This window comes from Trichosurus vulpecula, chromosome 5 (genome assembly GCF_011100635.1).
Source record: "Trichosurus vulpecula isolate mTriVul1 chromosome 5, mTriVul1.pri, whole genome shotgun sequence".
Lineage (NCBI taxonomy): Eukaryota > Metazoa > Chordata > Mammalia > Diprotodontia > Phalangeridae > Trichosurus > Trichosurus vulpecula.
The window spans coordinates 66635195-66650566 of record NC_050577.1 but is presented as its reverse complement, the minus strand read 5'-3'; the positions used below and the strand labels follow the sequence as shown (position 1 = coordinate 66650566).

At 40.7% G+C, this 15372-nt stretch overlaps 1 protein-coding gene across 2 annotated transcripts in view; it reads right to left on the bottom strand.

The window, feature by feature from the left end:
- The window catches only part of ACBD5 (acyl-CoA binding domain containing 5), a 56087-nt gene extending 49060 nt beyond the window's left edge, over window positions 1-7027 (bottom strand). Inside the window, exons 1-4 of one of the 2 annotated variants that reach the window (XM_036759240.1) lie at window positions 6973-7027; window positions 6097-6182; window positions 5577-5790; window positions 1395-1515 (exon numbers count right to left, since the gene is read on the bottom strand). In XM_036759240.1, the coding sequence (XP_036615135.1) occupies window positions 1395-1515; window positions 5577-5652 (197 nt within the window). In that variant the 5' untranslated portion in view covers window positions 5653-5790; window positions 6097-6182; window positions 6973-7027. The remainder of the gene's footprint in view (window positions 1-1394; window positions 1516-5576; window positions 5791-6096; window positions 6183-6972) is intronic. The other variant, XM_036759241.1, reaches the window with a different exon arrangement.
- Window positions 7028-15372: the final 8345 nt, after the last annotated feature.

Here is a 15372-nt window from a genome sequence, read left to right as displayed (position 1 = left end):
GTTCTCTACCATTCCCTACAACGCTCACAGCTGGGATAATCTCAGCATCTTAAAATCCTATCAGCCTTGGGACTCCATTTCATCCCTATCCTGATTAGAGGGCCATGACTTCCAAATCTTCATTTAAGGAGAGAACTCTAACCAGAGTATCTCATTTCTCATCTGGCTACATTAACTTGGGATTACTCTGACTTCTCCACTAGCCCCCCCCCATCCCCTGTGCTTTCCAGCTTTCTGTTTTGTTTTCCTTCATTAGATTATAAACTACTTGAGGGCAGGGACTCTTTCTTTTTTCATAAAAGAATTCCATACAGTGCTTGGCACACAGTAGGTGCTTCATAAATGTTTACTGACTACTGACTATATCAAACAAGTGGTCATTGAGGTTTTGCTTAAAGTGACAACTTTCCTAGGAGCTCATTCCACTTCTGTTTATCTTTAATTATAGCCTCTTAGAAATTTTATTCCTACTAGCTCCGCCCTATGGAGCCAAGTAGGACACGTCTTCCATCTGACCTTCAAATACTTCAAACAGCTCTCTTGTCCCTCCTATGTCTTTTCTTAAGGCCAATACTTTCAATGAGTCCTGATGTAGCAGAATCTCAAGGCCCTTCACCATTCTGTTTCCCTTCCTCTAGACTGCCTCCAACTAATCAACATCTTTCAAATCTGGCTTCCAAAACTAAACACCTCACTTCAGATGGGGTCTGAAGTCTTTCAAGAAGTTGACGGCAATCTCTGGAAATGGCGATGAGGAGTCACCATTTACCTATCGAGCCCACCTTTTGGAAAAGTGTCCCCAAACAGTGTGTGGTCAGACTTTGGCAATGAAAGAGTGGCAGAGTTAGCGTCTGGTAGCTGGTGACTCTTTTCACAAGCCTATTGGAAAGCAATGAAGTACATTTTCCAGTAGAGTTGGAGAGGGGAGGAATTTTAGACAAAATCCCACATTAGTTTTAGTCTCCCTCCCCCCATTTATTTGCTATCAAAAAAAAAAACTAAGTTATTTTAGGTGGTAAACAGAAATTACTTTACCATACATTTTACCTAAGAAGTAGAATATGGCAGCTATGAAAAATTTCTTTTGCTGTATTTCCAAGTATTTACTTTTCTAGCTTTTCTGGAGGGGAAAAACCATCTAATGCCTTTAGACTACCTGGTCCCTTACTGTTCCTGCCCCCCCCCACTCCCCTCCTCCCCCGGTCTTTGCCAAGATATTCTTTTCTGTATGAGTACGAGTCTGTCTAAAATTCAAACTCTTGGTGGGTAGTGATCTAAGCTTTGTAAAAAGCTTATGGTGTTTTCTACAGGGATGGTAAAGAAATGAATGATCCAATATACTAATTACATATAACACAACGTTACGATCCCCCTCATCACACATCCATAATTACCATTTATATCTCCCAATAGGATCCCAGAATCCAGGTCTTGAGATATTGCAGGGTCCTTCTGTGGCTTGTTTATAGAAGCTGTAGAACTTCAGCATCATTTCATTTGTTGGCTGGAATGAACCTACAGAAAACAATTTAAAACAGTGTTTTGACCCTGGAGGGAAAAACGATGATTTAACACTGATAATCCATCTTACAGGAATAGAGACTTGGAGCTGAAAGTGATCTGAGGTCATCTACTAGTCCTACTCCTATAATTCTCATTTAAGTAAACTGAGGATCAGAGAGGAAGCAACCTGCCCACAGGGAATGAGTAGTTGAGCTGGGATTTGTACCCTGATCATCAGACTCAAAATCCGGTGTTCTTTCACGCCACCATCTTACGAGTGACAAAAATGCCCATCTTAGAGACCCAGCTTAAGACTGGTACAGTTTAACTGGGAGGCTTTATAAGGGGGGGTTTAGTGAAAGCAATAATCAAATCTGATACCAACTTCTTCCAGTGAGGTCGGGCCCCAAGCTACAATGGAATATGCAACAGTTATAGAATGTTTTCCCAAGAAGTGAATTAGCAGAAGTGGACCAATTACTTTTCCACCTGATTCACCTGACCCACATAAAGAGAGAGCGCCTAAGTGATTAAAGCTGGAAGAGACTTTTAAAGCTGAGAAGTCATCAAGCAAGTTTCTGCATTTTATAGATGAGGAATTGGAAATCTGTGGGAAATGAACTGTTTGAGGTTACACAGAATGTCTGTGGCAGTCAGAAGCCAGCTCTCACGAGGCAGGGCCTTTTCCACTATTCCATGAGGCTTCTGTTACCTCAAGATCTGTTTCTTTCTTTTTTTTTTTTGAGGATTGAAAATGTAGTGTGTAAAGTCAATAACAAAAAGCAACAAAGAATAGGAAAAAAAGTAGATGCTCACTGATTGAAGAATGGCTAAACATTAACTGGAACAGGAAGATAATGGAATCTTCCTGTATCGTAAGAAGGGATGGACAGGATGATCCCCAAGAAGCAGAGGAAGACATTTTTCTCTAAATGTCATATATAACTATTTCCCTCGTTATAGCTTATTTTTTTAAAGTCTTAAAAACTGTTCAAAGACTTTATTAATAACCTGTAATAAGAGGAGCAGAATGACATAGTGTGAAGAGTACAGGACTTGAGGTCAGGAGCCTTAGGTGTGAATCCTGCCACAAATACTAGCTATACGGCCATAGACAGGTATCTTACAGTTTCAGAGTCTTGGTTACCGTATGGGTAAAATGAGGGTAACACCTATACTACCTAAACTACAAAGCTGCAGGGAGAAAAGTGCTTTGTAACCTTAGCACATTCATATTCTCTCTCTCCCAGTATATAGAAGATAGTTGTTTACTTATCAGTTCTTGCTGGGTCAAAGTATGCATGGTTCTATAGTCCGTTGGGCATAGTTCCAATGGTTGAACTCCACGAACAGCACATTAGTGTTTCAATTTTCCCATATCCCCTCCAACATTTGTCATCTTCCTTTTCTGTCACATTAGCCAATCTGATAGCTGTGAGGTAGTACCTTCTGCTCATCAATTCTTAAAAGTAATCATAATGATAGCTAATATTGAGCTTACTCTGCATAGCCAAGCACTGTACTATTTTATTTGATCCTCACAACAGCCTTGGAAGGTTAGTTTTCTTATAATCTCCATCTTACCGATGAAGACATGGAAGGAAGCAGAGGTTAAGTGACTTGCCCAAAGTCACATAGCTAGTGTGTCTGAGGCTGGAACTTTGCTAGAAATTACAGACAAAGCCCTCGGTTTTTATTTTAGTCTTGGTAGAGGCAGAATAAACAACTACAAATGTATCCTGATGATTAACTCTATAGCAAGAACATCTAAAAGACATTTTGTCCAATTTAGACAAAAGATAAAAAGCCTGTCAATTTCCCGTGTTCTTGGGCCGTTTTAAACTCGCTGTGGATCTTGTTGCTCTCTCTTTTGTGTGTTTATCATACTCTTTTTTGTATTAGTTACTATATTATGCCTATCTGATCCCTCTACTAGATAAGTGAGTAAAGCACAGGGAACATTCCTCACTGATGCTCTTCATCTATCAGACATTTAATATCTGCTGAATGAATAGTAAATACGCACTTAGGAGTAACTATCAAACATCTGTCTAGCAAGGAGGGAAAGAAATGGGGTGGGGGAGAGGAGCTGCTCTTACATACTGTTACCCGCTTGAAAAACACAATCTCAACTTAAATACCAAAGAGCTTCTTTCCATTGCATCTCAGTTGTTAAGCAAAAAATTTAAAAATAGATTGTGTATAAGCCTGTACGTCTAATACCATCTCCCTATTACTCCCTGAGAATTTAAGTTCCTAAAGGCCAAGGACATGCTAGATATAAGCTCTAGAGAGGATTCAGGTTTATTGTAGGCTCTTATTAAGGATTAAGGAGCAAAGAAAGTAAGCTGCAGTTCAAGCAGCCTTTTAACATAATTTTTCATAATATTTACATAATAATTTGCATAGTATTTTCAAGTAGCCCAAAAACCTTTCAAGAAGAGTGGAAATAACTGTTTAATTATCCATTCTAAATACTCATCCTTTAACTCTTGGTTCACAAAACTGATAAAAACATTACCCCTAGGCTAAAACTTCACATTCACCAGTTATGCTGTCCAGAGCACATAGAACAGCAGATAAACTTGTATATTTAGTGGGGAGAGGCTAATGGGAGCTAAATAAGCTAGGGCTGAGAAATGTAACTTATCCAATTAGCAGAAGGACAGAGGAAAAAAAAGGGGGGGGGCGTGAGATAGTTTATTGCGGTTTGCTCCAAATGCACATGGGAGTGACTGGTTTGAGAACTCTTTCAACTAAAGAAAAAGGTGCAGACCTATCTCTGACAGATGAATCCTGTCAATGCAACTGCAAAGGCAGACCAAAATTGAGAGATTTGCTGAGGTCAAATATGAGAAACCAAGATTTCAACCCAGATCTTTCTTATTCTTAGGCCAGTACACTATCCCTCACTCCATGACACTCTAACCATTGTATAACTATCAAAATTGCATCCATTAAAAAGCCCTCTTGGTCAAGCATTTTAAGTAATGACTCCTAAATAATGTAATTCCCCTATAATTTCCTTATTTTTCTTTCTCAATTCCCTGACATTCTGACTTCCCCCCTGTTTTCTTCTTCTTATCCCACAGGAGATAAAAGCAAAGTTGGCCTTAAAGTTACTAAGGGAGGAAAATGGTCGGGCTTTTATTTTGTCTTCTCCATTTTACTTTTTGTAGAAACAAAGAATTTGAAAAATGACTTTGTACAGTACTGTCTTTTTGTATGATACAGGTGTACATTACTTAAGCTAGATGAAAGAATGTATATTATTATTATATAAAATTAATATTATAATATCCTGGTAATATTGTAATACAAGCGCTCTTCTTCAACACCAGCAAACTTGCATAGTAAATGAAGGGAAAATAAAACAAGTATCACGACCTAAAGTGTAAGCTTAAATGAGAGAACCTTATCTCATATACATGTATTCATAAATACATACATACAGTACTGCCAAAGAATCTTGCTACTCCTTTTCTTTGGTGCAGTGGAAACCACTATGAACTTGGAGGCAGGGACCTGAGTTCAAATGTCATTTGCAACCTCTTTGACCTTGGGCCAGTCATTTAACTTAAACTGGGCCTCAGTTTCCTTGTCTGTAAAATGAAGGAATTTAACTAGATGACCTCCAAGGTCACTCCCAACTTTAGATCTATTATCCTATATATCGCTGAGGAATTCCCATATGCAGTACACGGCTATCCAGAACGGATATCTATAGGTCAGACTTACTTTCATCAGTACCAATCCAGAGTCAGCAAGAACGAGGTAGTCTGAAAGTCTGTTTATTAAAATATAACCATCTCTCAACCATCAGAACTAGTTTAAAACTGGGTAACGGAGGCGTTTCAGGGCAGAAAACAACTGGGAGGTCTCAGCAGCTCCCTCCACCCCCAATTATGTTTTCCCCTTTGCGTAAAAGGTGCGGTGTGCATACATCGGTTAGACTAGAACTAGGAAAGTCAAAAGAAATGGAGGGGGAAGTTAGCAAGCAGTCCAGGGCCAGAGGCCTCTTTGGCAAGGTCCCAGGAGGAGGCGGATGGACAAGACTTCATGTGAGCACCTACCATTTTTCGGCAAACTCTGGATCACCTTCACGGCCGCCTCGAACCTGGTTTCATGCACAGATCGGGTATCCGCCATCTCCAGGCAGCAGTCCCGGCCGGCCCTCGACGTCCCCAAGTCAATGGGCAGCAGTCACGCAGCAGCAGCGGCTACCCCGGGAGCCCGCATGAAACTAACAACACCGAGCGCAGCCGCGGATTAACTTCTCCCGTGGGGCTGGGGGAGGGGAGAGGGAGGAGGGGACCCGAGCAACCAGTCAACCCTCGCTCCAGTGCTCGACTCAGTCCAGCCCTTCCGGAGCTGGGCCAGACAGGGACTCAGATGACCCTACCCTGCACGTTGTTGCCTCCTCCTCCTTCTCCCCACCCCACCCCCGGGGATGGCCAGGCCCTGCCTGGGGCCGGAAAGCACGAATAGTCTTGGGAAGAGAGCACGGGCACTGGAGGGGCAGCCCGGGAGATAAAATAGGACCCCTCCCACAGCTCTCCCCCGCATTCCGGGGTGCCCCATCCCTGCGCCCACCTGGCCGCAGCAAAGTTCAGGTCCTTCTCTTCCGCCGTCTTCGTTCACAGAAGCCACTGGACGGGACCCCGATTCAACATCTTCCGCTGGAAAGAGAGAGAAAAAAACAAAACAAAAAAACCACAAAATCCTAAAACCCACCTGGGGCAGGTGCACAAGGAAGAAGTCACCAACGGGTTTTCTCTGGGGTATATTGGGAAAGATCGACCCCAGCCCTTAACGTACCCGAGACCGGGACAGCTGCAGAACGCCCCTCCCCTTTTGATGGAATATTCGGGAGGGGGGCGAAAAGGGGCGAGAGCGCAGGCCGGGTGTGCGGGGAGGGGGGGTTTGGGCGGAGAGACAGAAAGTACATCTTGAAGCTGCAAAGGAGACCTCCCCCCAAGTTCCCGCCCTCCCAGTCTACAGACCTCGGGGAAGGAGGGAGGGACCAGCCACTAAATTAGTTACTCACCGAGCAGCTGCATCACCCCATTTACCAGTACCCCGGGTGGGCCGGGGTGGATCCCTCCCACCACCCTCCGCGACGTCGCCCCAGGGACGGAGCTTGGGCAGCCCCCCTCCCCCCTTCTAAGCCCTCCACACCCTCCCCCTGCTAGGGGCAGACTGGGGGCCGAGCCGGACCCCCTCCTCATTATTCCATTCCCTTCTCCAAAGGCCACCGATCTGCCCAGGAGGCGTCCTCTCCTACACCGGCACCCGTGTTCTGGGGGCCCTAAACGGGGGTTGGGGGGGAGGAGGAGTGGAGGGGCTGCCCAGGCCCCGGAGGTCACTACGAGCAGGAAGTTTCATCGCTTGGGGACAGTTTGGGATGAAGGAGGAGGCGTGGACAGGTGAGGGGCTCCTCCCCCGGTCCCCAGCTGCGCCGGCATTTACCTTGGCATTGCCAGGCCCGGCAGGTCCAGAAATGTCCCTGGCTCCGGCCCCGCCCCCGCCGCACTGGCTTCTGGGAAATGTAGTTCGGCGCTCCTGCACTACTTCCGCGCCCCTAATCGAGTCTGCTCCGGGGCTCCCCCTAGCGGGTCTTGTCTGTCCCTTCTGGTGGGTAGCCCGGGAATTGCCCTATTGCACTAACCTGAGGGAGGCACTGAGATTCCCCAACGGTCCCACATCGCTAATAACCCACGATTCTGGTCCAGCCATGATTAATAACCCATCGTTCTGGTCCAACCATGACTAATAGCCCATGCTTCTGGTGTATAATCCACGGTCCTGGTTCAATCTCCTCAAAATACAAACGAACTGAGATCCAGGAAGTGACATTTGTTCATTGCCTGACTGCCCAGGGTTAGAGAGTCAGTCAGTTAACAAGCAAGTATTCTACTATATACCAGGTTCTGTGTTAAGTGCTGCAGAGTATAAGGCAAAAGAGGAAGACATGAAAACACCTAGCACAAGCAATTTATATGCATAGGATAAATTGGAGATAATCAACAGAGAGAAGGCACTAGCAATAAGGGGGATGGGAAAAGATTCCTTGTAGACGGCAGAACAGACGGGTGGGTAGTAGCAAAGCTGGGATTCAAAGCTGCCTCTGAAGCTGGTGACCAAGCGGTCACTGCCATGCTGCCAAGACACCGATTTTTTCTATTGTCTCTTTCTCCCTTCTTTGTCCTCTTCCATTTAGGGATACTCCAGCACAGTGCCTGGCACATTGCTGTTGTTCAGTCCTGACTCGTTCTGACCCCATTTGGGGTATTCTTGGCAAAAATGCTGGAGGGTTTTGCCATTTCCTTCCCCAACTCATTTTACAGATGAGGAAACTGAGGCAAAGAGGGTTAAGTGACATGCCCAGGGTCACACAGCTAGTAAGTGTCTGAGGCTGGATCTGAACTCAGGTCTTCCTGACTGCCGGCCCAGGGTTCTATCCAGAGTCACCTACCTGCCAGCATGGGAGACTTAATAAATGTTATTTGAAACTTATTTCAGTTTGTGGCTTATTTCTAGTACATGCTCAAAGTTATCTCTGTATAACTCTGAACCATCTAACAACTGAAGAAGAGACATTCGTTGAAACTGTAGTCTGTAGGTTTGAAAGAGGAAGGTTAGATTTCCTGGCAATGATGGTTGCAGGAAGAATTGAGTGAGGTAAAAGACTCAACAAGATAGAGGAAGTTTCTCCTCTAGTTTTTAAAAATAGCCCAGATTCTCACATATCTATGTTGGTTTGTGTATAGTTTTGCCAAGACCAGGGAGGTAAGGCTAGGTGACTTCCAAGACTATGAATTTCTGTACTATGGACTGAAGGTAGGCTAAAGTATACATCAAGGAAGCAAATTATTTGTTTGGTGTTTGGTTTTTGCTATTTCTTTTTTTATTATTCATTTTCAAGGAAGCAAATTATTTGTTTGGTGTTTGGTTTTTGCTATTTCTTTTTTTATTATTCATTTTGTTCTTCTTTTTTTCTCAATCGATGAAAAATCAATTAATCTTCTGACTCTTTTTGAGTCCCCCAAATACCAATATTTTGAAACTGGATGTGTAGATTAATATTATTTATACACAGCATTTGGCCCGCTGAAGCTCCGAGTCTTAAAAATAATGTGCCCTCCTTCCTAGAAAATTATACTATTAATTCTATCAATTGGACAAGTGCTTTTAATATTTTTTTTACAGTAGCAGAAATAGCTAGGTAACACAGTGGATAGAGGGCTGGGCCTGACATCAGAACATCTGATTTCAAATTCAGCCTCAAACAGTTACTATGTGACCCTGTCTTGTCAATTCTACCCCTAGAACATCTTTTGAATATACCTGCTTCTCTATACTCACAGACTACCACCTTAGCTCAGGACCACTTCATCTCTACCCTAGACTGTTATTAGGATTATTATAATAGCCTTCTAATTGTTTCCTCCGCATTTAGCCTCTCTCCTACTCAATACAACCTCTGCATTGGTACCAATGATATACCTAACAAGTCTGACCATGTCGTTCCCTACCATCTCTAGGATCAAATATTTATTTTCTCTTTGGCGTTTACAGCCCTTCACATTCTGGTTCCAGTCTAGCTTCCTAGACTGATTTCACATCATTCCCTGTTGCACTCTATCCTCTAACCAAACTGGCTCATTAGCTATTTGCCACACTCAACATGCATCTCCAGCCTCTATTCCTTTGCAAGGCTGTGCACCTCATGCCTAGATTGCTTTTCCTCCTTGACTTCTCTTGGAATCCCTTCAAGGAAGCTCAGTTCAAGTTCAAATTCACTTCCTACACAAGGTCTATCCAGATTCTCCCATTTGTAAGTGATCCTTGCCCCTCAAATACATGTATTTTAATACATGTATTTTATATTTACTTATCTGTGTATGTGTTATTGCTGCCTGTAGGCTGTTAGCTCCTTGAGGGCTGAGACAAGATTCCTAGTATAGTACCTGATATAGAGTGAGTATTCAATAAATGTTTGATGAAGGGGCACTGGAGAACCACCAAGATGTGCTCTTTGCCCTGAAGTGACGCTTTATAGACCACTTGTCCTTACCATCTGCTCTGCCATCATACCCTCCAGACCACTGGGCCGCCCCCCTCCACCCTGCTCTGCAGCTGTACTTTCCTATATATGTTACCTCTCCCAATGAACTCTTTGGGAGTAAGGACTACTGTGAATTTCTGTTTCTAACCCCAGCTCTTGGCACACCATAAGTATTTAATAAATGCTTTTTCATTCGTTCATTCCCTAAAGTGCATCTAGTGTATTTTCAGTATCAAACCTCATTTGCATTTAGCTAACCAATGAATTAAAAATAAACAATGTATTTTGGGAGGAATTCAAAGGGTATAATGCTAGGCTTGCTCTGTTCCACTGTTACTGAATAAGAAGAGTAGGGATGGTTTGCCTGTGTCCTCATTGGTATGAATTTGCTTCAATGGTTCAGATGGCAATCCATTCTTATTTGCCCATCCTATGTGACTCTTGGCCATGTCTTCCTATAACTTTGCCCTAGGGATTGAGAAGAGTTTCTTGCAACATACTTATGTTTGCCTTATGTTGCCTTCTCTTGATATCTCCAGGCACAACCAGCTCATCTTTTTTTTTTTTTTGCATATACTTTTCTTTACTGACATACTTTATTCTGCAGCTCCTTTATAATGCCACAATTACAACGTGGTAAAGCCTGCTCATACTCATCATGTGCTTCTCCTTCGGTTCTCCTTTCAGATGACTTTCAATGTTAATTCTTCAGAAGCTTTAGTTCTTCCATGACTCACAGTCATCCAAAATGGGTATTTTTGTACATAGTAAGAAAGAACATTGAAGTAATATGTTCACCGGTATGTTACCACAACTTTGACATAAGTATGGATTGTCAAAATGGCGATACCTACTAGCTCGTAAAGTTACAAACCTTAATGTTCTTTATTACCATATGTTTATCACCAATTTTGCCTGATCTGCTTAAACTTATTAGGTCACTGACAGTCACTGCAGTCAAGGACTTTTTATTTCATCTCCATGGCTGTTTGGCTCTTGGCCTCTGTTAAAGCAGTTGACCAACTTACTGAGGGTGTTAGTATCTTTTAATATAGGTATTTGGTGCATCCTGGAATAGTGGGGAGTGGGCTAGCTTTGGAGTAATAAAGACCCTGCCTTTGACACATATTAACTATGAGAGCATGGACGTCAACTTATTAGGCAATTCTCTAAGGTTATAAATTATGGATAAATTGCCAAATTGGTGGAAGGATTTTCTATAAGAGAAAGTGTCAGACATAGCCAGTAGGGCTGCTACAACACTCTCAAAGTGCACTGGAACCAGGTTAGAATGTAATTGGGAAATATTTAACAAAAGAAATTAAAATACCATGAAGACTAGATAACATCATAAACTATAAAATATCAAAAAGCATAGATAATACTATATTTTAAAACTAAGTGAATATTCTCAGTCAAGGATCCTTATGTAATGATTCATGGCCCCTATTTCTATATGAGTTTGACACCCCTGCCTTAAACCAATGGAACCGCCAGTTCGTTCAGACCGATTCCCTACTTCCACTTAACTCCAAAAAAGCCTGACTAGGAGAGGAAGCACTATGTTTGGCATCAGAGGACTCGTGACTTTTGATGAACTATTTAACATCTCTTGGCTTTAGTTTCTTTTTCTGTATGTAACAGGGCTTCCCTTTCCAAGTACAATGACTTTCTAATATAGTTTTTAATCGGTTCCATGATCTTAGTGAGGTAGGAAGTTACGGAAAAAGAGTCAGAATCCTTTTTACATGTAAAATGAGAATTGAACTAGATAACCTCCAAGGTTCCTTTGAGCACTAAATCTATATTTCAAAAATCTTTTTTATAGACTACAGAAGAGCTACTAACTGGTTTTTTTTATCACAGCTTTATAAAATTATTCTAAAAGCCATTTCTCAGCTGTTCAGCAGTAATAGAATTCTTATCTTACTAAATCAACTTAAAGATGAACTTGTTTATAAAATTTTAGGTTAGCACTATAATCATATAATGCTATGTGAGATAAAATTGGGAATTTCTTTCAAAACAGAAGCATAAACATTTTGAGCAGTATTCACGCCATGTAATCTGCAGTACTTCTGGTAACTCGTAGTGAACATGCCTTTTTCAGGACCGAAGCTGGCAGCATTAAATCTATGATCTTGTGATTTTCTCTCGACCATATTGAACCAATTGCTAAGTCATATCAATCCTACCTCTGAGATATTTCTAGCATCTGTCTCCTCCTTTGAGTTTGAGATGCCAGTGGCACAACCTAGCGTGAAATCCTGCAGGCTGATGGAAGGTGATGCAGCATGGATCGTGGAAAAGAGGTGAAATCTGGAGATACATCAAAAGGTTTCAATAAATGATTCCGAATGATGCGAGCATCTTTGTATTTCTACAATAGGCATCAGGGCTGCTTTGTACAAAGTAGGTACTTAATAATAATTGCTGAATGAATGAATACATTTCTTATTAACAAATAAGAAGTATACATTATTCTGAGGAAGAAGTTACAACATTTGGAATTCTAGAGTAGTTAAAAGTGGTTGATGTTAGCATTTGCCCTTTCTGAGTGTTTGAAAGCACAGCTGCTGAATTCTCAAAAGAGTGCTTTGTGTAGTTTTTCCATCTTGGGAATTCAAAAAAATGCGACAACAGCACTTTTTTTTTTTGCAGCGACATATTTAAAGCCAAGAACTATAAAATGTTTCTTTTAATAATTCTTTATAAGGCAATTTAAACTCTTGTTATTTTAGGTTCGATTCTTTAAAATGCTAACAAAGGAGGACTATTTTTCTTTCAAGATAAACAGATGTTGTACATTGAAAATTAGTTTTTTCTGCTATATTAACTGTTATTGCATATGGAAATAAAGTTAATTTGTTCCTACTGTAGAACTAAAAAGATCATTGTTCAGTATTTTATGGCTTCTTACTTACAGTAGGATTGAAAATCTTCATTGTTGCTTTTATTTTATTATTTAGTATTTTAATATTGTACCTTAATATAAATAATTCCAGAAATGATTGCTTCTAATGCTACTCATTAGGAAAATACTTCCTAGAATTAATCTAGGAGACTTCATACAGATATGACAACAAGGAGAGTAGCCGTTGAAAGAAGGATTCACAAGATGCATTTATCATACAAAAATTTATTAAGCTCCTACCCCATGCAGAGCATTGTGTGTTAGGCGTGGTGGGAAATAGGAAGGAAGTAAAAGACAGTTCTTTCTCTTTAGGAGGTTTTAATCTCAAAGGAAATGAGATAGGGATGAAATAACCAGAGAAGAATTCAAAGAAATATACTTTGACAGTAATGTATTGATTCTGTGTTACAAAACAGAGAACTTTAGACATTCCAATCAGAAGAGAGAGGTGGCACAGCATGTAGTGGAAAGGAGGTTGAATCAGGCATCAGAAGTCGTTTTACTTTTCTAGGCCTCACTTTCTTTAACTGTGAAGTGGTTAGATAATATGATCTGTAAGGTACCTTCCACCTCTAATGATCTATGGGGTCTATGACTGTACTAGGCATAAGAGTTTGGACTTCATTCTAATTTAATTCTATAGACAATATATATACACATACACATATTTAGATATGTATGTACATACATGTGTATATATGTATAAGATATATGTGTATATGCTTGTGAATAAATACATATGTCTATATATACATATTTATATCTGTATACATATATTGTATAATATTTACAGCATACAGTATATGTACATATGTAATCACTGAAGATAAGAGAAATTAAAACAAAAATATGGCTCTGCTCTCAGGGAGCTTATAATCTAGGCAAGATAAGAAACAAATATGTATGCGCTGAATAGACTATTTTGTATACATAGGAGAGGTGTGAACAGAATGAGTTCAGATGAGAGAGAAATGACTTCTGACTGGAGGAAAGCTTCCTGAAGGAGATGACATTGAAACAGGGCTATGAAGAATTGGTAGGATTTTCACAGTTGGAAATATGGGAAGAAGGGAAGAAAAGTATGTTCCAGGCACGTGGGACAGAACACCAAGTGAATGAAATTGGGAAACAGTTGGTTAAGTTTAGTAATCTATGAATAGTCTAATTTGTTAGCAAAGGAGATGTGTGAGAGGAATGCTGAGGAGGATAGAGTGAAACAAGATTGTGGAGGGCCTTGAGTAATAGGCACAGAAGTTTGCACTTTATTGGAAAGGAAATAGGATGCCACGGCCACTTTTGGAGCTAGGATTTGATATGATCAGAACTGTGTATTAGGAACATCACTGTAGCAGTGGTGTAGAGGATAGCATGGATGAGAGAAAGACAAGGGTCAGAAGGTTACTGCAGTAGTGGCCTATACTCTATTGCCTTGAGTCTAGGCAATACATACTGAGGGCCTGAGCTAACTTAGTGGCTGGTAGAGAGGTAAGACACTACTAAGGATACAGAATGCTACATGTGATTGTACCTTACTTTTTCTTTGTCAGAAAGGTAGGTTCTATGGGATAGGTCACACAGCCAAGTCAGTATACTGGGAAATGACTGAAGTACAAAAGATAACATCACTGAACAAAATTTAAAGTTCCTTATACTAGCTTGATTGAAATGATGTCTTTTTTAGCATGTTAAATTTATAAATAAAATATTCAAAAGTATAAATGCATATTAAAAATAACTGTACTGTGTATATATGTGTATTATATATATATAGGTAATGCAAATTCAAGATTCACAAGCTTTAGAAGTTTATTAAAAATTAAACAGTAAGTACCTTGTTTTTAGTGACTAATATTCTCTTCCTAATACAGCACAAAAAAACATTTCTTAAACTTTCATCTCTTTTGAATTAGAGATGGTTTACCTTCTGGTTTTACAAGTGTCTCAATTAATTTACATATATAAAATAACTCAATAATTCAGTGTTTCTTATTGTTCAGTCGTGTCCAACTCTTTTGCCTTCTAACCTCCACTGTGTCCCCAAGTCAGCCCAAGCTCATGTTCCTTGCTTCCATGACACTATCCATCTATCTCATCCTCTGCCATCCCTTTTTCCTTTTGCCTTTGATCTTTCCCAACATCAGGCTCTTTTCCAATGAGGCCTATCTTCTCATTACATGGCCAAAGAATTTAAGCCTCAGCTTCAATATTTGACCTTTCAGTGAATAGCCTGAATTAATTTCTTTAATTATTGGCTGATTTGACCCCCTTGCTGTTCAAAGGGCTCTCAAATGTCTTCTTCAACACCACAATCTGAAGGCATTGATTCTGAGGCACTCAGCTTTCCTTATACAGTTCAATTCTCACAGCCATACATTGCTACTGGAAAAAACCATAGCTTTGACTGTACAGACATTTGTTGGCAAGGTAACGTCTCTGCTTTTTAGTATGCTGTCCAGATTTGCCAGATCTTGCTCCTACCAAGGAGCAGGAGTCTTTTACTTTCATGGCTGCAATCTCTTGTCTGCAGTGATCTTTGAGCCCAAGAATATAAAATCTGACGCTGCTTCCATTTTTTCTCCCTCTGTTTTTCAGGAAATGATAGGACCAGTTGCCAAGATTTTAAGGTTTTTTTTTTTTATGTTAAGCTTCAAGCCAGATTTTACAGTTTCCTCTTTTACCCTCATCAAGAAGCTTCTTAATTCCACTTTACTTTCTGCTTTCAGAGTGGTATCACCTGCACATCTGTGATTGATATTTCTCCCAGATCTTAAAGTCCAGCTTTTTATTCATCCAGCCTGCATGATGTACTCTGCATGTAAGTTAAATAAATAAGCTGACAATATGTAGTCTTATTATACTCTTTTTCCAATCTTAAACCAATCAGTTG